The sequence below is a fragment of the Lissotriton helveticus genome, chromosome 9, assembly GCF_964261635.1.
Source record: "Lissotriton helveticus chromosome 9, aLisHel1.1, whole genome shotgun sequence".
Classification (NCBI taxonomy): domain Eukaryota; kingdom Metazoa; phylum Chordata; class Amphibia; order Caudata; family Salamandridae; genus Lissotriton; species Lissotriton helveticus.
This window is the reverse complement of record NC_136070.1, coordinates 974255260-974278788: the sequence shown is the minus strand read 5'-3', so window position 1 is coordinate 974278788 and position 23529 is coordinate 974255260. Positions and strand designations below refer to the sequence as shown.

General features: G+C 48.2%; 1 protein-coding gene across 1 annotated transcript in view; it reads right to left on the bottom strand.

Moving 5' to 3' along the window:
* Positions 1 to 23529, bottom strand: part of LOC144783339 (maestro heat-like repeat-containing protein family member 1) — a 136016-nt gene that overhangs the window by 32263 nt on the left and 80224 nt on the right. The window contains exon 18 of the mRNA XM_078662364.1: positions 22141 to 22239. Coding sequence (XP_078518490.1) covers positions 22141 to 22239 — 99 coding nt within the window. The remainder of the gene's footprint in view (positions 1 to 22140; positions 22240 to 23529) is intronic.

The window sequence follows — 23529 nt, the reverse complement described above, 5'->3', positions numbered from 1 at the left end:
AGAAAGAATGACATCCACCACATCGTGAGGGAGAGAAAAAGAACTCAAGTTGCCCCGTTCAATCTCCAGGCATGAAGGTGTAATGTCTGGAGGTGGGGGTGTAGAACCTGCCCCTCCATCTGAGAGAGGAGGTCTGCCCTGTGAGGGAGACGGAGCGGCGGGTGAGAGGAGAGGTGGAGAAGGTCTGTGTACCACACCCTTCTTGGCCAATCCGGGGCGATCAATATGACTTGGGCCCGGTCTTGGCGAATCTGCCTCAGAACCCGAGGAATCAAGGGTATGGGAGGAAACGCGTAAAGGAGTTGATTTCCCCAACTCAACTGAAACGCGTCCCCCAAGGCTCCTTGCAACGGATACTGGAGACTGCAGAACGACGGGCAGTGAGCATTCTCGCGAGTGGCAAACAGGTCCACCCGAGGAGCCCCCCACATCTGAAAGATGTCGTGAACCACCTCCGGGTGAAGCCTCCACTCGTGGTCCGCAGAGAGCTGCCGACTGAGACTGTCCGCACGAACAATCAGAACCCCGGCCAGATGATTTGCCATCAGACAAATCTGATGGTCCTGAACCCAGGACCAGAGACGCAGAGCCTCTCTGCAGAGACACTGTGACCCTACTCCTCCCTGCTTGTTGATGTACCACATCGCGGTCGTGTTGTCCGTCAGGACTTGAACCGACCGACCGCGACGGGAAGGGAGGAAGGCCTTGAGCGCCAAACGTATCGCCCGCAATTCTAGAAGGTTGATGTGAAGCAACCTTTCTTCTGGAGACCAAAAGCCCTTGATCTCCGGGTCACCCAGATGAGCACCCTACCCGAGAGTGGATGCATCCGTTATCACTGTTGTAAAAAGTTCATTAATGGTCGGGGACAATCGATATTTGCCCGGCGGTATTGCCTCTGTGACCCTCCAGTTATTTAAATCAATGAAGAGGCAGGCGCTGGAGACTGGAAAGCAGGAAACAAGGTTTTTTATTCTCTCCGGAGGAGAACACAACGAAACGGACAGAAGGTATCGTTCTGAGGTGCTCTAACTGTATTCCTGAGGCCTGGCCTCTTATACACACATTTATGACTTTATTGTAGATTACACATACATGTTAAAGCTTTGATGTACGGAAAAGACATTCTCGGAACTCCCCTTTGGGCCCGTTCCCACACACATTTACAGTTGAAGTCCCCACCCTAGTCACAACAGGTGATGAGCATCGCGCAGCTGGATAATCCGCCGATTCACGGAATGTGGGGGGTTTGATCGGGTCTCATGGGGTGGGGGCTTTGATCAACCCGGGGATTCTTTGATGGGGGAAGCTTTCTATTGTACGGGGAGGGGCAAGGATGGTATCGGCAGAGCTGGGTGTCGGCTTGGGAACGGGGAGGACAAAACGGGCACACGGGGAAAAAGGGGGTTTGCATCTAAGGGCCGGAGATCATGAAAGGAAAGCAGGGAGGTGTCGCGCTGGGAACAGGATGAGGGCCTGGGGCAGAGCAGCGCCGAAGAGGGGTTTATGACTCAAGGCAGGTGCAAGCAGGGGGTGGTCAGCGTGCAGGCTTAGCGAAGGCAAAGGGCTATGTCAGGGGCCAGCGGCATGCAAAAGGGTTTGTTCTGATCGGGGCATCTTAAAATGGCGGGCGCGCACGACAAAAGTGTGGCATCAGGGGAAGAGGCAAGATGGCGCAGATAATGTTCACCAAAACGTACTAATTTTCAACAGTCCTCCCTTTAACATATTCAAGACATCTTGCTGGTTCATTTTCTACTCGGGTCTATTGTGGTGGGCATGAGAAGGAAAACGGTAGGAACCCTAGATGAAAAAAATTGTAAACAATACATTTTGAGATTTCTAGTTTTTAGGAGGTGGGCCTATTTGATAAACTTTGATAGACTTGTTCAGCAGGAAAGTCATAGGAATGTAATACAAAAAACGGTTCTGTAGCGAGCAGCAAGTACATATCATAACGTGAACTGGCAGGTTATTACATATTTCAGATTCGGATTGGAGCAGGATCAATACAATGGCGGCTGGGAGAGGAATGAGGCATAGCAAAAACGGTGCTCGTGGATGTCAAATGTTTGCAGTTTTACGAGTTCTCATTGTTCTTTGTGGTCTTTCGTTGGCGCTGTTGAGCACCGGCGGTGGAGCTACGAGTCCAGCTCTGTTCTAAGTTCTGCGTTGCAGGGCACGACCCTTTCCTCGCGTTTCTGGTCGGTAAGGTCCTTTTCGCCCTGTGTCCTTTGAGGTGATTGTCAGAAAGTTCCGATGGAAGAAGAGCGTTCAAAACAGTCCATAGGGTAGGTCAGAGGAAAAAGGGGGATGGAGCAAGGCCAAATTGGGAACAAACTAGGGGAACGAGAGACTTCAAATAGGCGGGCGTGTGACGGAATTCAGAGAGCGGGGACTTGTCGACAGGCACTGGACGTCGAGCAGGGGCATCAGGTCGACCCTTTCTTTTCATGCTGTCGAAAACAGTGCCTCGTCCTGCAGCTCTTTTCTGTCGTGGTCTCGCCTTGGCTAATGTCGCAGGTGCTCCTTAGTCTGCAGTCAGGCCTCGTGCTCCCACATCCGGTCCTTCTCTCCTCCAACAGCAGTACCCTTAAACAAGTTTGAAAAGACAGTCTTTAGAAAATTTGCAGATGGAGATAATCAAAAAAGTCTATTTCTCTCCCAGCTCCAGGCAAAGAATGAAAATGCTCGTTCTCACAACTGGCATATGAAATGACCGGTGACGGGCCTGTTGGATTTACTTATGACTTTCCTTCATAATTAGTTCACGACAGTTCATCTGATGGTGACCCACCTTCGTGAGACGAACCTGGCGAAGATATGCTGTTCTCTAGAGTTTTACATTTACAAAGGGTACTGTGAGTCATCAACATGGTACTACACAGGTATTTTGCTGAGAGGCGAACATGGCTAAAACATCTCCTTTCTATAGATGCATCCTGCTTTTAAACTACTACGGGGTTCATTTCGGTGATTTCTTTACCTTGGGCTAATCTGTTAACCTTGTAAAACATCATTCTGGATCCTACGTAACCTTTTACAGCCCGATTACTTAATCAGGAAGGACAGGGGTTTTTATGGGAAACAACCAGGGACATATACAGGGGAGGTAACGGGGGTGATCATTTTTTTTTTTTCGGCTTGGGTATTGCGACAATTCGGGGAGGGGAGGGTCGCGTATTCTGAGGTCCTTGTTTTATACTATAGGAGCCGTTGACATGTAGTTCCCTTATTTCGGGTCAGATTAGGGAACCTCTGTCGTCTTACCTGTCCTTTCCCTTACGGCCCCACCTGGGTTCATTGACTTCTAGCGGAAAAGGAGAGGTAACGACGCGGTCTCAGGGTGATTGTATTAAAGACAAGTTTTTGTGCAAATACTGACGGTATTTGAAGCCAATTAGGTGGGGTGCTAGGGGTGGCAGTCTGCCAATTTCGGGGCTAACCACTCGGAAGAGTGGGAGTGCAGAAATAGAGAGAGAGAGAGAGAGAGAGGGAGAGAGAGAGAGAGAGAGAGAGAGAGAGAGAGAGAGTGAGAGTGCAACGGCAGGCTAAATAGTACACGTGCAACAGAGAGGGTGGCAGTGTATTCAAGAAAGGCTATTTAGTGCATTACACAGTAAAGGGCATTCACGGGTCTGCGTTAGGATCTTGTAATCATGCAGTTTGAGCATTAGACAGGGTAGAGGGGACGCGCCTTGAGAAGAAGGAAAGAAGAAAGGAGGTACCATTTTGTCGCACTTCTCGCATTCTCGGTCCTTCGACCAGTTGGGTCGACGCCTCAGTCACACACACACATTCCCTCATAGTTTCGCATCATACGTGACATGGGTTCATTCGTCCGGTCTGGTTTAAGGGTGATCACTTTTTATCAGGGTTGTGCTAATTTTTCGGGTTTGTTCGGTACGTGAGTAGTCTGCAGGCATGCTTAGACGCCACCTTGCGGCGCTAGTCCGTTTCGTGCATTAGACATGGCAAGGTTTCGGATCTTCGCCACACCTCGGCTGTAATCTCTGATGTAACCTGCAGAGGGAGGGAAAAAGGGGGGGGGGGGTGGGAGACAGCATTCGCGCACATTCAAATACATGGATTCATAAGTCCTTTACTTACCTCTTACTCGTCTTTCCTCCTCGGGGCAGGGTCCCTGGGGATATGGTTTCTGGAGTCGAGGGGGGGTAGTGTGTTCATATAGGTCGTGTGCGGGGGAAACGTAAAAAGGAAACCAGAGGTGCCTAGTGCGAGGTATCTAGTCAAAAGGATGTATCTCACTATCGGGGTCCTTAAACCTCTTTCAACGCTGTGGCGTTCTAAGGTTCTTCGGTTCTTGGGCCCCTGATACTTTGGAACGTGGTACTTTATAATATTTACATTATTTTATTTCTCCCTCCTTTTACATTCCCTCATTTACACCGTTCGTTTTACCCATCCTTGGAAGTCAAGGTCTTCCTCTACGCGAGAGTTCATGGGTCAGTTGCGTACTTTGAAGGCGGAGTGTCGTGTTGTTGATCCGATCCGTCCTCCAGGGCTGGGTAACCATCTTCCTTTAACCTTAAAGAGAGAGCAGAGTAGGGTGCACAGAAAAAAACTTTCCCACCGATCCCACATTTTTAAAAAAATAAAGCATGCAATACCCGTCCATAGTTTCAAAGACTTTATTTTGCAAAATCATTTCAGCATATGGATTATGAGGGTGCGGTCGTATTTGGCCGGTCGTGGCAATGGCTAAAGTGCATACAGTGGGGGGTTTCGCTTGCAGCAATAAAAACATCGGAAAGTTTTACTCGTTCATTTGTAAGTAACTAAAACGTCTATTAATTGGCTGGGGGTTCGGGGGCATTTAATTTCATAATTCAGAAGCATAATCACAATAGTTGTAATCAGATTTCCTATATGCATACCGTACGTGTGCGTCGTAAATGAGGTTTACATCGGTTATAAAAATATAATACAGTGTACATTTGTAATCAACATTTGTAATGGGGATTCTTTCATACTGTTCGTCGAGTGAGTTCTCCTTGTCTTTTCTAGCCAAGTGTACAAAGGATCACAAAAAATCTCAGAACATCAAGTTTATATTAGTGCGAAGGAACACCACGAGGCGTTCGTAAGTTCCGATTGATACCGGCGCCATTTTGGGCGGGGCCGGCTCAGTCCGGAAGCAGCATCAGGGGAAATGTTTCTCATTACTGGCAGTTTGGACCAGAGTCCTTTTCGGCAGTTCTAGAATTCATACTAACAGAAGGGGTGGCAATGTCATGTTTGTTTCGTTGGCGATCAAGGCAGCCGTCCCTTACCGGAAACCTGCAAAGGCCGAAGGTTCCGCCGGGGACCTTTGTATGATCTTCAAGGCTGCGGAGATGCTGTCGGAGATGGGGGCTCGTGCTCCATGGGACAAATGTTCGAGTTATATGGCTGGCCAAAGTTACTCTAGTGGCCGGGGCCCGCCTTCCAGCGGATCCAGACGCCATTTTGAGGCCCTACAGGGGCCACTCCCGTCGAGTTTGCAAGAGTGGAAGAGACCCTTCGGAGTGAAAGGAAGAGGTCCCTGTTTTGTGAGAGCGGGACGTTCAGCTGGGGTGCAGCTGTGATGCCCCCACCTGGGGGGGGCGAGGGAGACTCGTTCACATCGTCTCCTTCTCCCGGTGCACTCCATGCCGCTCCTTTTCATCGCCCCGCATGAAGGTCTCTCCACATCCGGTGTTCCCCAAGTGCCACCATTGTACGTTCGGTGCTGCGCAAGTACTGGGGTGCCACCATTGTACGTTCGGTGCTGCGCAAGTACTGGGGTGCCACCATTGTACGTTCGGTGCTGTGGAAGTATTGGCACCATCGCCTGACTGGGGGTGTTCGGCGTCGGGCCGGGGGCTGGGAAACCTCCTATCGGTGGAGGTGGGAGAGGCTCGTCCGTGTCGCCTCTCCCTCCCAGCCCAACTTGGACAAATTGTTGTGGAGGTACGTGCAGGACATCCCGCCGTCCAGGACTGCTGCGGCTGTGACGGAAGAGAAAAGGAAGAGGTGCCTCGTTCTCCTCTGGACACGTGGCGGGACTACCTTAGTCTTTCCAGGCCCGTTGCGGCCGGCCAAGGAGACATGTGGCGGGACTACCTGCAAATGCCCAGGCTGCGGGCTCCTGCCTCTCCTCCGGCTCCCCCATACGTTAAGATTTCCTGACCAAGAGTTGGCGGCCGGGCTCGCCTTATATGGGTTGCCGTTGGTTGGGCGTAGCCGTAACCCTGCCCTACTTTGGAAGGTTCCAGAATGGGGGGGGGGCGAATGTTCTGTTTGACTTTCATTTTCTACAGTTTATCGTTATTATTCCTTGTTTGTTGTGTTAAATTAAAAGTTCAAGTTCATTAATGGTCTACGGATTTTGTTTTACCATTTCTTTCTTTCCAGGTTGCTTTTATGCTAAGTTTCTGCTAACAGAGGTCGAGTAACACGGAAACACGTGTAGAGGGATGACGCAGATTTGTACATTACATACACACAAACTCAGACGGGGGACAGTACAAGTACGACATACAAAGACCCAAGACAAATATAAAAACAGTTATTGGTCATAATTATCTCTTTCCGTCTGTGAATTTTAAACGAGGCTGGGTTCCCGTCTTGACATTGCCCGACCTAGGAGAACTTGAGCATGCCGCTGAGATTTTCCTGGCGAAATCTGTGCCATCGGGCATAATCAAACGTGGTAGTTCTGTCTGGTCTGTCTATGTAAGTCGGGTTCTTCTTTGTCTCGCGCCTTTTCTCGTACTGTCGGTCTGTCGTTCTTGTCGGCCCTTTGCCTTTACTCACGCTCAGTAGAGTCGGGCATTGGGCTTTCCAGTGTCCGACATACCTACAAAAAGCGCATTGGTCTGACCCTAAGTCTGGTCGTCCTTTGCATAGTGTCGGGGGATAAGTTGTGGGTAGCGGTGTCCTGGGGTTGTCCTGTCGGTATATTTCTCTACTTGGTTTGTCCTCGTCTTTTCTCTGTCGTTTCGTAGCCTCTCTGCGCCACATACCGAGACTGTCGAGCATAATTGGCGTTGTCTTATTATTTCGAAGGGCTATTTCTAACGTTTCTATTTTATCAAGGTCAAAGGATCCTGCCAGTGGCCACTGTTTGTCTTGACTCTCTTCGGTATACCTGTGCCATAATTTATTATAAGCTATGGTGACTAACCCATAGTTTATGAACATGTCCTTATTAGGGGTGCCTTCTAGTGGAGCTATATGGTCCACCTCTAACACCCGGTCCGGGCTAAACAGGCTATTTATCAGTGGGGAGAAGACAGACATGACGGCTCGTAACGAGGGACTAAAAAAGTCAGCACTGCCTATCTTATCACTAGGTGCAAAGACTAGACAGAATATTTCTATTCTACGTTGTTTGCAGGCAGTGAATACCTCATGGACCAAAAAAACCAAAAGACCAATAAATAACAATGGGGAGAATGAGTAGGTCCGCAAAGATCTGCGTTACCTACCCTTTTCACTATCTGCAAAAAGGGTGGTCACTTCCCTGTTTGCAGACAGGGAATCTCCAGGAAACAATATTTTTGCGAACAACAGTTCAGTTTCAAGCAATTATTAAGTGGGGGAGAAAGAAAACAAGCACGGCTGCTACCCTACCTATCCTCCACTGCTTGCAAAGAGAGAGAGCCTGTTGTTTCTCTGTTTGCAGACAGTGAATCTCCAAATAAAAAAAATAAAAATAAAAAGAGCAATACTAGTATTTTGAACAATCAAGCAATCAAACAAATTTTTTCGCAACTTGTCGTGGCAACACGACCTTACCCGGACCATGTGGACAGTTTCTTGTCTTCCGAATCCAGCGCCCGATCGTCCTCTTTTTCTCGTATTTCTCACGGCACTCCTGATGGTTCCCAGTCAGGACCGTAGATCACTCGAGAGAGGTCTGTTCGGAACTAGTGAAGTTCGGATGATCGGCTGCCAGACGAGGGTCTATTGGGCAAGAGCTCTCCCGATCGTTGCAGTCGTTCACTCTGTCGTCGGGACCTCTCCCACTGGATCCACGAGTCGCTGATGGGCCCCACGCTTGGGACGCCAATTGTAAAAAGTTCATTAATGGTCGGGGACAATCGATATTTGCCCGGCGGTATTGCCTCTGTGACCCTCCAGTTATTTAAATCAATGAAGAGGCAGGCGCTGGAGACTGGAAAGCAGGAAACAAGGTTTTTTATTCTCTCCGGAGGAGAACACAACGAAACGGACAGAAGGTATCGTTCTGAGGTGCTCTAACTGTATTCCTGAGGCCTGGCCTCTTATACACACATTTATGACTTTATTGTAGATTACACATACATGTTAAAGCTTTGATGTACGGAAAAGACATTCTCGGAACTCCCCTTTGGGCCCGTTCCCACACACATTTACAGTTGAAGTCCCCACCCTAGTCACAACAGGTGATGAGCATCGCGCAGCTGGATAATCCGCCGATTCACGGAATGTGGGGGGTTTGATCGGGTCTCATGGGGTGGGGGCTTTGATCAACCCGGGGATTCTTTGATGGGGGAAGCTTTCTATTGTACGGGGAGGGGCAAGGATGGTATCGGCAGAGCTGGGTGTCGGCTTGGGAACGGGGAGGACAAAACGGGCACACAGGGAAAAAGGGGGTTTGCATCTAAGGGCCGGAGATCATGAAAGGAAAGCAGGGAGGTGTCGCGCTGGGAACAGGATGAGGGCCTGGGGCAGAGCAGCGCCGAAGAGGGGTTTATGACTCAAGGCAGGTGCAAGCAGGGGGTGGTCAGCGTGCAGGCTTAGCGAAGGCAAAGGGCTATGTCAGGGGCCAGCGGCATGCAAAAGGGTTTGTTCTGATCGGGGCATCTTAAAATGGCGGGCGCGCACGACAAAAGTGTGGCATCAGGGGAAGAGGCAAGATGGCGCAGATAATGTTCACCAAAACGTACTAATTTTCAACACTGTGGCCACTGATGGAGGCAGTTGAAAAGGCTTTCCTTGAGACAGATTGCCTTCCACGCCCCACCAAGACAGATCCGCTGCAGCTTCTCTGGAGATCCTTACTGACTTCCTGAGATCTCCATTGTGTTGATACCACTGCCTGCGGAGGCACCACTGGAGTGCCCTCATGTGCCAGCGTGCATGACTGACCAACAGAATGCAAGAAGCCATCAGACCGAGCAGACGAAGGACCTTCAGGACTGGAACAACTGCTCCATTGAAAAATAAAGGAATAATTTCCTGTATGTCGCGAATCCTTTGAGGTGGAGGGAATGCACGACACACAGTAGTGTCCAGTACCGCACCTATGAACAGGTTGCGCTGGGAGGGCACCAGGTGAGACTTGGGTACATTTATCGAAAAACCCAACCTGTACAACAACTGGGTTGTCTCTTGCAGATGATGGAGCACTCTCTCTGACGACTCTGCTTTGATCAGCCAGTCGTCCAGATAGGGGAACACAGGTATCCCCGATCTCCTGAGATGCGCAGCCACCACTGCCATCACCTTGGTGAAAACACGAGGCGCAGTAGTAAGTCCAAACGGAAGGACCGCAAACTGGTAGTGCTGCGATCCCACCGTAAAACGGAGATACTTCCTGTGCGACTTCAGAATGGGGATGTGAAAATACGCATCCTGCAAGTCGATCGACACCATCCAGTCTTCTTCCATCAGCGCTTGAAGAACCTGAGCAAGGGTGAGCATTTTGAACTTCTCCTGCTTGAGAAAGAGGTTCAGAATCCTGAGATCCAGGATTGGCCGAAGCCTGCCATCCTTCTTGGGAATCAAGAAATACCGGGAGTAGCACCCTTGACCCCTCTCCTGCTCTGGAACCACCTCTATTGCACCCTTTCGGAACAGAGCCAGGACTTCTTCCTGCAGGAGCAGCAGGTGGTCCTCTGAACAATAACCTTGGCAAGGAGAGTAATTGGGAGGGAACTCCTGAAAAGGAAGTGCATACCCATTCTCTACGAGATTGAGAACCCAAAGATCTGATGTAACCGATTCCCAATCTCGTAGAAAATGAGTAAGCCGACCCCCTACTGGCCCCACATGATCCAGAATGGTGGATCTAGGGCTGCTTTGCTGATGCGGGTGGGGTTGGGTATTATTGGAGGAAGTGGAGGAAGAGGAGACTTGACGCCCACGTCCACGACCCTTCTGTCTACCTCTATAGGACTTATATAGAGGGTTCTGCTGTTGCTGCTGTTGTTGTTGACCTTGTCTGAAGGGACGAAAAGAGGATCTACCAAAGCCTCTAAACTTTCTAGTTGTCGACCCTCTCATCTGGAGACCCAAAGATCTTGCAGTAGCACGGCTATCTTTAAACCTTTCCAAGGCGACATCCGCCTTTTTACCAAAAAGGCCAGTCCCTTCAAAAGGTAAGTCCAGCAACGTAGATTGCACATCCGCAGACAAATCAGAGGATTTTAACCACGCGGCCCTCCTGATCGCAATAGAAGAGCCCATAATCCTGGCAACAGAATCAACTGTATCCATGCCACTCTGAATAACCATGCGTGCAGCAGCCTGAGTGTCTGAGACCACCTCATTAAAGTTCTTTCTATCTTCCTCAGGAAGCTTAGGTGATAACTGTTTCACAGAATCCATCAATGCATGGACATATCTTCCTAAAAGGCAAGTAGCATTAGCTGATTTAAGAGCCATGCTCCCTGAAGAGAAAGTCTTCTTTGCAGACTGATCCAACTTTTTTGATTCTTTGTCCGCTGGTACTTGAGGGAAAGAACCTGCAGCCCTGTTAGAACATGCCGCCTGCACCACAAGACTTTCTGGAGAGGGGTGCGAAGAGAGGAACGCAGGGTCATCAGGAGCCACCCTATAGCGTCTTGCAATAGATCTCGAAACTGCAGGAGCAGACAACGGTCTCTTCCAAATCTCTTTTATTGGATCCGTTAAGGCATCAGTGAACGGCAGTGTAGGTTCAACAATAGAAGAGGGAGAGTGCAAAACTTCAGTAAGGATGTTGGGCTTGTACTCAACCGTGGGTAGTTTCAAGTTGAGAAGATCTGCACCCTTCCTAATAACGACGTGATATGGCGCCACGTCCCTAGAAGGAGCATCAGAAGCTGAAGGTAAACCCCACTCAGGAGAGAGCTCCAGACCACTAGCATCACGTAGGTCTTCAAAGTCATCATCATGATCAAGAAGCTCACCCTCTTCCACATCTGAATCTTCATCTCCCTTTTCTTCCAGAAGACGCTGAGCCCTTCGTCTCGACCACTCTATTCGAATCGAAGTCGATGGATTTGGTAACGACTCCGACAGAGCCGGATTCGACGTCGAGCGAGGAGCCGGGGCAGCAGGAGGACGAGACTCACGGACAGGTGTGGAACCTCGATCCAAACTACGAGGTCGATCCGGAGTCGGCGAAGCCGCATGCGGAGTCGAAGACCTCGGCGGTGCCGTACCGAGCCAAGGTGTAAGAGGCGCCGGCATAAAAGGCATAAATGGAGCTGGGGCGTACGACTGAGGAATGCCCAAATTGTACGATAATGGACCCATGGGACCAACAGGTGCTCCAGCGGGGTACATCGCCCTGGAATATACTCCAAACATCGCATTGAGAAAATGCGAGGGGTCCTGACCAGGACCAGGAAAGGGAGGGTACGAACCTACCGGATGCTCTAAAGGAGGTCGTTCCGACACAGGTTCATTCTGACCTTCTGGGTCCACAGGAGTCTCCATCGGAGCCGGAGTCTGAGGAATCACCTCTTCTTCCTCCTCATGTTCTGAAGAATGTAAAGATACCGGATCCGGTTCCGGTTCCGGAGTCGGGGAACCCCTGACTGACTGAGCAGGAGAAACAAAGTCCTTATGGTGTTTGCGAGACTTCTTCTTCGAATCAGAAGATTCCTTCCCTGAATGATGTTTCGAGCTGTGCTTCCTCCTCTTGTGCTTTTTCCTCGAGGAGCTCGAAGCGTGACCCGAAGCCGACTTGAATCCAGATCTAGATCTCTCTCTGGACCTCGACCTCGCTCTGGATCTCGACCGCGCTCTGGACCTCGACGCCGACCTCGACTTCGATCGAGACATTTGCCTCGACTTCGAGCGTCTCGACGTTGACCTCGAAGATCTCCCAGCATCTCTTCCCTTTACCTTCGCGAGAAGTAGTTTTGCTTCACGCTCTCGAAGCGCCTTTGGGTTCATCTTAAAACAAGATCGACAGTTCTTAACGTCGTGGTCTGAACCCAGACACCACAAACAATCGCTATGTGGGTCGGTGATTGACATCATGCGGGCACAAGATCCGCATTGTTTAAATCCTGTCTTCCTCGACGACATCCTTGATGAAGAAATAAGTCGCAAAGGAGAAACAGTAATGATTAAATAATAGTCAGATACTAAGTATCGCAGAAGATCCCGAAAACCGTTAGCGTCGAAGACGCGGAAAAAAGGGAACTGACGTCATCACGCCGGCGTGGGCCTAATAAGGAGTCGGTGACGTCAGGCGAAGTCACGCGCGAGGTCGTACTCCTGTGACGTCGTCCACGTCGGCGTGCTACGAAGAAAATTTCCGAACGTTGCTGACGCAAGGGGGATATTCACAAGGTGAGGAATCCACACGGCAGATGTATCTATCAGAACGTAATTTATTATTATTACAGTGTTCACGCTGTTAAACATGAGCAGGTGTACAAAGTCAAAGGAGGAGACCAGAAAGAAAGTACACAAGTAAACCACGTGTTTCTGCTCGGTGAGGACAAAACCTGCAGAGAAGAATGCAGCCCTCTGCAGCTTATTCCCCAACTTTTCCTGTCTTGCTTGCAGCCCCTCTCAGTCCCATGTAAGATCTCATTGACGGGTCTTATAGGCAGGCTTGCTTCAAATGAGATCTGACTGAGCGCTCCGATTTGATTTGAAAAACTTGGAAGCAGTATTTTAGCCAACATAGCATTGGATGCTATCAGAACTATGCTCTCACACCGTATAATGCAATCACACTGCAATACACTGCCATTTGTCAGGGTGGGTTGTTCACGTTGACCTTATGAAGTCCCCTCCACCTTGCCAAAAGAGAGGACTGGTAATCCTGTAACAAAACACACCAGGGTCAGTACCAGTTGCCTCCTGGCCAGGACAAGTCACTTTTTCAGCAGCGGTTTTGAACACAGTAAGCTGTGTGCTATTAAATATATTCTTATCCCTGTCCCATTCCTCAATGTAACTGTATTCTGTATTCTGGGGATATAGAGCCCAGCCTTTACCCATGCCTGACGTTTGGTCCTCTGCACCCCACCACCCTTCAGTCCAGGGCCTGGTCTTAGACCCGGTCTTGTATTGAACACCCACATTCCTAAATATGAGTTGTCTTGGAGAGCGGCCTTTCCGTCTGTGCTCTATCACTTCTGAAGTCATGAGTAATCCAAAGGAGGAAGTGAATCTTGAATTACTTGTCATTAATGGTGAATTTAAGAGGTTGTTGCATTTGGTATCTGTGACAGGTGGACCAGCCGGATGAAGGAGGGAAGAACGTGCGGGAATGGTGGGCTGCCACAGACGACTTACCCCCTCTTATCCCATTTCAGCAGAAACCCTGGAGAACACAAAACCAAACTTTATTAAGCTATGAGGAAGAACAAAGTGCGGGCGCCTTTAATTGGAGCTTCGTACATGACGAGACTTCTCCCACAACTGACGTCAGATGGTACAGCCCATCTGAAGAAGCGGATTCCCGGAGGGAAGAAGGCGGCGTGTATCCCGAGGAGGAAGAAGTCACTAGCTGGAGAGCGAGTGGGAGAAACCGGAGACTGGAAGAAGGAGGAGACGGCGAGAAGACGAGGTCTGGACCTGGAACCAGCGCAGAAACGCCAGGAGGCCAACGATCCCACGAGTCGCCCTGCCACGTTCCCAGGGGAAGAGCGTGGCTTGAACAGGTACGGGGCAAGGTGGCAGGCTGGGTTGGACGAAAGGAACGCCCGACTGTGTGAACCCGTGCTCCTCTCCATATGTGCAAGCCCCTTGTATATACTTAATTTTGTATATACTCGCTGTTGTCCTTTACGCCCTCACGTGCACTGCTATTCACGTTCGTTGAGTGTTCATCACAGTGCACTCTAGGAGATATAGTTTTCCTCACTCCCCTGGTCCCTGGTCCCTGGTTTAGGTTTAAGATTGTAGGACGGTCGTCCTGATTCTCCTTTCTTTATTTGTTTTATTTTGGGTTCCGACCATTCTGATACGGAGACCTCGAGACTGGGAAGAAAAGATTCACCAGGTCCAGGAGAAGTTCACCATACCCTCCCCCCCCGTATCTACAAACAGGAAGAACAAGACGGATCCCGCAACCTTTGCTAGGGAAAGACTATCTTGTACACGAAAAAAAGTTTTGGTAAAAATAAAACCCTCTTTGAAACGATTTGGTCTACCTTCTGATTTTGATACTCCGCCAGAATTGGTGTCAGAAGTGGGATCGTCATCTCAGTCCGTCTGCCACACCAAGATGGACGCCCTTATGCAACACATGATTAAAGGACAAGAAAAGTTAGAGTGGGCTGTTGAAAGGCAGATGTCATCTGCCCAAGCGGATCGTGAGTTGTTCCAAAACACCATAACAGCCCACATAGAAAGTCTACAACAAGCCCCATTAGACCCAGGTACCCTAGCGCCCACGGAGAGAAGGGCACATGTTCCAAATCCCACAGGAATAGCTCTCCAGAAATACGTACCAGGGGAAGACCCAGATGCGTTTTTAGTGAATTTCGAAAGAGCGGCCAGAGCGTGCGGATGGCCCGAAGACAAATGGCCCTTCTTTTTGGCACCTCTACTTACAAGCGAAGCACAGTTCGCACACCAAGTAGCTAACCCCGCTGGAAACACAAGCTACCAAGATATAAAGGCGTTAATATTGGACCAACTCGGATTAGACGCCGAAGCGTATAGAGTACGCTTTCGAAAAGAGCGAGGGACACCGGGGGGAGAATCCCAAAACGCTGTTTTTTTGCCTAACGATGGCTACAGATAAGTGGTTACAACTCCTCACTAGCACCAAAGAAGAAGTCATGGCGAAAATCTATTTGGAGCAATTCATGGAGGCTCTACCATATGCCACACAAAGATGGCTAAAGCAACATTCCAACCTTTTAGTAGAAGAGGCAATTGAAATGGCAGCAAATTACAACAGAGGACAGCCCCGGACTATGGGGTGGGACCCAGAGAAGACACATAAAACCAGTATACCAGCCAAAGCAGAGAAGAAGACAAAACCGCTAATAGAACATCCCAGACCTAAAAACGTTCGAATAGACTTGCCACCTGTTCGGGGGCACCAGTGTTTCGAATGTGGCGAATGGGGCCACATTGCCCGCATGTGCCCCAGAAGAAAGCCTGCTGAGGAGCCAATGGAAGTCGGGTACCTGCCAAAAGCGGTTCTGTATTCAGCCGAGATGGGAGCATCCTTTAATGTGAGTGTAAGGATGAATGGCAAATCAGTAAAAGCACTTTTAGATTCAGGTTGTAAGCAATCCGTAGTGCAGAAAAGTCTCATACTACCCAACCAAAACCTCCCAGGAATGATAGTACATATCCGGTGTGTGCATGGAGACTTTAAGCCCTACCCCGTGGCCTTAGTCACCATGTATCCCATAGAGAAAGGTGCCTGTACAGTAAAAGTGGGAGTAGTTGATAACCTTCCTGAAGATATTATCCCGGGGGTGGATAATCCCGGTTTTCTTTCCCTGTTCCAGGGTAAAATAGGTGGGGAGAGAGGTGGTGTGGATAGCCCTGCTCCGGCCCTAATAACCCAAGACCCTTGGCTGATAGATCGCAGCTTCCGATTTTCCCAAGCTAATGACAATACACTCTTTAATGCCTGGGAAGACGCTCATGTGACTCAGAATAACCAGAGCCTCACTTATCCCCGTTTTATAATTAGAAATGAGCTCTTATACCGAGAGGGGGAAAAGGAAGGACCCACACAGCTATTGGTTCCCCTGCCCTTCCGAGAACAGATTCTGTTCTTCTCTCATGCCCATCTCACAGCCGGACATGCAGGAAAAGAGAAGATGTCTGAAAATGTGCTGAGACATTTCTTCTGGCCCGGCATTTATAAGGACATACAGAAGTATTGCATGACTTGCGAAATATGCCAGAAGAAAAACACCCACCGACTGACCGCAGCGCCCCTATGTCCTATGCCTATTATCGGAACCCCCTTTGAAAGGGTCGGGATGGACCTGATAGGGCCGTTACCCAAATCAGCTAGAGGACATCTTTACGCCCTAGTCATCATGGATTATGCCACCAGGTTCATAGAAGCATTTCCCCTCCGGACACCTACCACCAAAACCATAGCTGAGATTTTCATGGAATTATTCTCCAGGGTCGGATTCCCCAAAGAAGTAGTGACAGACCAAGGAACCCCTTGTATGTCCCGCCTGATGAAAGAGGTATGCAGAACCCTAGACGTGCATCATCTGCGGACATCAGTCTATCATCCCCAAACGGACGGGTTCGTCAAGAGATATAATCAATCACTGAAGACTACCTTAAAGAAGATTCTCACTGCAGAAGGACGTGAATGGGACCGCCTCCTGCCATTGGCTCTCTATGTATTACGATCCCAAATACAAAGTAGCCTAGGCTGTTCATCATTTGAACTCGTCTACGGAAGACAGCCGAGATCCTGGCTTGAGATGACCAAAGAGGCATGGGAGACGGAAGAAGAGCAGGAACAGCGCTCATTGCTAGAATATACACAACAACTACGGTCAAGATTGGGAAAATTACGAGATCTCGCCTACTCCAATCTGGAAAAAAATCAAGCCTAACAGAAGAAGTATTACGATCGCGGGAAGAAGCTGAGAATGCTAGCCGTTGGAGACTGGGCGTGGGTACTTCTCCCATCTACTACCAGCAAATTCAAAAGTGAGTCTATGGGCCCCTACAGAGTAATCGAGACCATTCGTGATACCACATATAGGGCACAACGATATAGGGCACTCTTAATCGTTGTGTCGGGATCATTTCTAAATGATTCGATTGCTTTGTATTGTGCTCCAGAAAGATTTTTTAACATTGTAGGTTCTTCCACTAGTTCAACTTCACGGAACACTGCCTGTTCGAAGGCAATTAGTTCTGCAGGTACTAAATGTGCAGGGGGGGTAAAGGAAGATCTTTTTCTAAAGTTCTAAACCTGGCATCTGAGGAGTCATACAAACTGTAACACATGCAATGTGGTTTATCTGATAGTGTGCCCCTGTATGCTCCGTTATGTGGGCATGACCATGCGAAAAATTAAACTGCGCATAGGGGAACACCGCAGTAATATCAGATGCCAGAGAAATACAACAAAATTGACAGCGCATTATTTGGAGAAAGGACATAGCCCGAATGATGTCAAATGGTCGATTATAGAACATTTGGAATATAGCAATGAGAGTACCCTGTTTGAAAAGGAGCAAAGGTGGGTACACCGTTTGGCAACCCATCGGCAAGGTCTTAATGATGAGGTACCGTGGGGGACAGTGATGAAGCGCTAATCTGACCCGCCGGTACAAAAAGTGAGGTTACCAGGTATTTCCTTACATTGAGTGCCACCTGGTTTTATGTACAATGATCTGTGATATTATCTCTTTACCTCTGAGGACCCCGGTATTATTCCATTTCCTGGTAACATGTGTGTATAGAACCTTGACTTAATCCTATGAAGAGATATCAAATATGTCTTTTCTGTTAATATTTTTTATAAGGATACGTTACCTTTATCTGAAGAGAGACGCCACTGGCTAATGGGTCTCTGTTAATTAATACACCTTTTCAGGAATTTGAATACTACGGTGTAGGGTAGAGAGTGTACTGTGGTACTGAGCCTTTAAATGAATAAAGTTGTGTTGCTGCCCCGATCACGTGGTAATTTGTCATGATAACCACGCCCATTCAGGAAGTGATAAGACCGGTCTCAACCGCGGCCCGAATCGTCTTCCGAGCCGTGGATGAGCCGAACCTAGGTGGAAATACGGGGAGTCGTCAGCCTAATAGTAAGTGGTTTCGCCATTGCGCGTTTTTAACCCCTATTTTTGACGACTTGAAGAGGCTTATTGGACTATTTTACCGCTCTACCGAGTGGTTGTTTATAACACTTATTAATGGCTCATTAAATTACTTTACCGCTCGACCGAGTGATGGTTTACAAAATATATTAGTCACCTCGCAATTGTACCTGTGACGATTATTGTGTTTTCGAAAGTTTCCTCATTAAAAACATTGGCGTCTCCCTCAAGACAATACTTAATGAAATCTTTAACGCCTCCGAATGGTAGTGAGGGGCTTTTTGAACTGAGCAGGGCGAGTGTATTATAACAGGTTTAAATTACAACCTCGTCCAACTTCTAACAGGTGCTGCCGTGAAGATATCCATCACCACGGTCTTATGGAGTCTTCATTTGGGGAGATTTGAAGTAAGTCTTTTTATTCAGGAGAGATAAGCTAACGACATCTCCTGACATATTTAATATAAATATGTTTCTATTTCTTGGTAATCAACCTGTCGAGGTAGCTTTGTATTCTAAAGGACGTTTCCTTTTGTTCCTTTGTTTTCTCTCCCTCTACAATACAGCCCAAAAAGAAAAGTTTCAGACCTTATTACACGTAAGATCATTATTGGATTATAACCAAGTGAGTTGCCATTTTGACACGACATGATTAGAATATATGTGAGATTTCAGTCTCTAGTGCATAAGGCTGAATGTAGTTGTATATATAGACTTTCTAGACTGCGCACATTTCTCAAAGGATTTCTGCAAATTTTAAATTTAAAGTCCGTAAACCCGACCATAGGTGGAACAAACGTCAGAGGTTTTACTTGGGACTTATACTGTTCACCTCTGAAAAAATACTCAGAGGATTAATGTAAACTCTACCAGAGCAAGTAAGGCCAACAGCAAAGGTAGACATACACTGTTTAAGCATAACAGCTATGGTAATGTTTGAAGTTTTTTGTGGTGGGACTTCGCATCACTTTACTTATCTGACTGTGTCACTGGGCAAGCGATGGGGTCCGAAAGTACTAAACGAATTTTAAATAAGTATAAGTGTTGGTAAAATGCATATGATAGAGGAGTGTCTGTTGTTCATATGTGTTTTATGGGTTTCTTTACAGATTCCGTACACCTCGTTGAATTGAGGTTTGCACAAGACATAGATCCTCAAGTGGGTATTTATGCGTCTTTTGTGAATATCCACCCACCGTGAGTAGGCACTTTAGGGCGTGTACTGCCCGGTCGGGTGAGTTTACATTTCCGATCCTGAGGAATGCTGGGTCGAAAATGACCAGATAGCTGAAACATGTCGACCGTTTTTTAGGACAGGGAGCTCAAACTTGCTTAACTCTCGATGTCCGTTTTTGCACATTGTTTTTAATTGAGTTCGAATCACCCCTCTATTAAAAATGTTGGTTGAGGGAGTGGTCTATACTCATTTTAATTTGCACCTTTTCTTGGTATGATGTTTTCCACATGCACTAACTCGAGAACCCAATGAAGACAAACGGCTACCCATCTTCGGAGGGTACCTGAGGGTTCTTCTTTTCATCTGGGTTGCACTTCATTCCTCCTTTGCTTGACACAGCAGATTTAGTCACATGTAGCACTGGTAGGCGCTGGTAGCCACTTTTTATTGCTATTTCCTGTAATAGGAGCATAAGATTGAGACACATCCGGGAAAGCTGGTAAAACAGAAGCCATACAGAATACCTGCCACCAGGAGGGAAGCAGTGAGACGTGACGTCCATGAGATGCTAAAGCTCGGGGTAATTCGTCCCTCTAACAGCAACTTGGCCTCGCCAATAGTGATGGTCCCGAAACCAGATGGGTCGACGCGTTTCTGCATGGACTTCAGGGCTCTCAACGACATCTCCACATTTGATGCTTACCCAATCCCACGGGTAGACGAATTAATTGAGAAGATCGGAGACACGTCATATATCGCCACATTCGACCTCACTAAGGGTTATTGGCAGGTGCCCCTCCGTGTAGAAGACCGTAAAAAGCCCAGTTATCACCGATGAGGTTCTGTTTGAATGTAACGTTCTTCCCTTCAGTCTCCACGGGGCACCTGCCACTTTCCAACGCCTGATGAATAACATTCTAGGTCCATACCCTTCCTTTAGCTCTGCGTATTTGGACGATATCTTGGTATACAGTAGTAGCTGGCCCAACACCTGGAACACCTGGTGATCATATTAGAAGCACTCAAACGCGCAGGCCTACACGTGAATGAAAAAAAATCACGAGGAGCCTTTCAGAAGGTAAAATACCTGGGTTACGTGTTGGGTGACGGAACGATTACTCCCCAAACAGAGAAGGTAAGGGCCATAGAAGAGACACCCTTTCCGACAACCAAAAGGGATCTTAGAGCATTCTTGGGCCTTATAGGATATTACCGCAGGTTCATTCCAGGATTCGCAGAGATAGCATCTCCCCTAACAGATCTCCTTAGGAAAGAAGTCAGACCCAAAACCCTTCTCAATCCTTCAGCAGAAGTATTAGGTGCATTTAGAGAACTAAAGAAATTTCTCACGACAAAGCCAGTTCTCATATCCCCTGACTTTGAGAAAATGTTCATCCTAGCCACTGATGCTTCTAATACAGGAATAGGGGCCTTGTTATCTCAGGTAGGGGGGGGACGGACACGAGCACCCCGTTCTATACGTAAGCAGAAAACTATTTCCCAGGGAATGCAAATATCCAACGATAGAGCGGGAGTGTCTAGCCATTAAGTGGGCTATCGACAAACTCCGCTATTATTTAGAGGGAAAGCCATTCATCCTCTACACTGACCACGCTCCCTTGAAATGGATGTATAGAAACCAAGGGCAAAACTCACGTGTACTTTGTTGGTTCTTGTCCTTACAGGCCTTTGCGTTTGAAGTACGCCACAAAAAAACGGAAAGACAATAACAATGCTGACTACCTGTCCCAGGTCTTTCGTCTCCCCAAACGGGAGAATCCAGGGGGGGAGGTGTGTGACGGGGCGGACCAGCCAGGTGAAGAAGGGAAGAACGTGTGGGAATGGTGGGCTGCCACAGACGACTTACCCCCTCTTATCCCATTTCAGCAGGAACCCTGGAGAACACAAAACCAAACTTTATTAAGCTCTGAGGAAGAACAAAGTGCGGGCGCCTTTAATTGGAGCTTCGTACATGACGAGACTCCTCCCACAACTGACGTCAGATGGTACAGCCCATCTCAAGAAGACGATTCCCGGAAGGAAGAAGGCGGCGTGTATCCCGAGGAGGAAGAAGTCGCGAGCTGGAGAGCGAGTGGGAGAAACCGGAGACTGGAAGAAGGAGGAGACGGCGAGGAGACGAGGTCGGGACCTGGAACCAGCGCGGAAACGCCAGGAGGCAAACGACCCCACGCCCTGCCACGTGCCAAGGGGAGGAGCGTGGCTTGAACAGGTACGGGGCCAGGTGTTGGACTGGGTAGGACGAAAGGAACGCCCGACTGTGTGAACCCGTGCTCCTCTCCATATGTGGGAGCCCCTTGTATATACTTAATTTTGTATATACTCGCTGTTGTCCTTTACACCCTCACGTGCACTGCCATTCACGTTCGTTGAGTGTTCATCACAGTGCACTCTGGGAGATATAGTTTTCCTCACTCCCCTGGTCCCTGGTTTAGATTGTAGGACTGTCGTCCTGATTCTCCTTTCTTTATTTGCTTTATTTTGGGTTCCGACCATTCTGATACGGAGACCTCGAGACTGGGAAGAAAAGATTTGCCAGGTCCAGGAGAATTTCACCATACCATCCCCCCCGTATCTACAAACAGGAAGAACCTTTGCTAGGGAAAGACTATCTAGTAGATGAAAAAAAGTGTTGGGAAAAATAAAACCCTTTTTGAAACGATTTGGTCTACCTTCTGATTTTGATACCCCGCCACAGTATCATAAGTGCCTTCAAAATACATGTTTTTATACAAATTTCAATATTTTTTCAACAAATGTTATGTACACATCAGGCACGGGAGGCTGCACTGGCCATCTATTTGATACATTTTTGTTTTCAGTATTGTAGACCGCATAAGTCTTTAGACATATTTTTGTTTTTTTCCTTGTAAACTTTTATCTAATTTTAAAATACACTTTTGCAAATGTTAACCGCTGCTGCTGGGAAAAGTTCAAAATATGACACAGAAAGAGATGCATGGTTCTTACCCGCTCAGTAGCTAAAAGGGAACCATTGAACTCTTCAAGTACTTGACGGCATTCGAATTCATGAGCTCTGGCACATGTTTGAAAGCCAATTACTATATCCTGCAAAGAATGAAAGACAACTCACAGCCTCAGGGAAACATTAACCAAACACAGATATTTAGGACAAGAGATTCCATATTAGAAAGAAAAGCTAAAGATGGGGTTCTTGATTGGACCTTCAGTGTTTACAACTGGCATTGGCGAATGATTCTCCACTACTAAAGCAAATATATTCAGTGCCCAGAAAGCATGATTTAAGGATACTCTTATACAAATATGCTGGAGTGTTCTTACCATGGGACTGAAGAAGCATCTTTGGATAAGAAGATTAGAGTTCAGTCATTATCTGTGCTCCGTCACTAGGTTCTCTCTCTACTGTTCACATAAAGGCACTGCAAGGAAAGTTCAGTTCACAAGCCTTCTTTGTGACGAAGGAGTGAGATTTGTTTAGCAGGAGGGCTTCTCCTTTCTTCCTCAAGTCTACTGTGCAGGGAATACACCAGATTCGGTTTTGCCCTTCAATCCTTGAGAACCCCCCCCTGACAATAGGTAGAAACAGACAGCTTTGTTGTCTTTTTTGTAGGTCTCTCTGAGAGAATCATGTCAAAGCTTTTACATAGCTTTAGACCTTCCTCCGCTTTATCTGCTATATTGATTAAACTTGGCTAATCTTATTCAATCATTTGCATCTAGCAGGAGAGATCACCTTAAGAGGTGCCTAACTATCCCTGATGAAATGCAGCAGTGGTCACCTGAACAAAGGAACTATTTGTCTAGTTTCTGCTAACATGGGGGCCGATAATGATTGCAGTTTTTCTGCATACTCCGGGCCGGCAGAAGCCACCGGAGGATACGGAAAAACCGCTGCGGAGCCTCCAAAGACCCACCACCATATTAGGATGGCTGGTGGGTCTGGAATTCCGTCCGCCGCGGTCGCATTACAACCGCGGCGGAAAAGCTCTGATATGGTGGCGGTGTCTATCAGACACCGCCAGCCATATTAGGATTGTGGAAAAGACATGCTTTTCCTCGGCGGCTTTTCCTCCGTGGGAAAGCATACGGACTTTCACTTCGGGGGCCCGTTCCGGTACCCCTGGGTGAAGGGGGGGTGGGGGGTGCACATGGGGGGTACCTACAGCGCGGTGCCTGCCGCTTTGTGCATGCAAATGCGCTGCATGCATTTTGAACCTTGCGGCGGGTGCAGCTTGAAGCTGCACCCGCCACAATGTTAAAGATAGAGGATATGACCGCCACCCTGGCGGTCACATCCTAATCTGCTCGGAGGGAACGCCGCAGCCCCTGCGGATGTTCCCTCCTCCTCAGGGGTCGCGGACGGACTCAAGTCCGTCT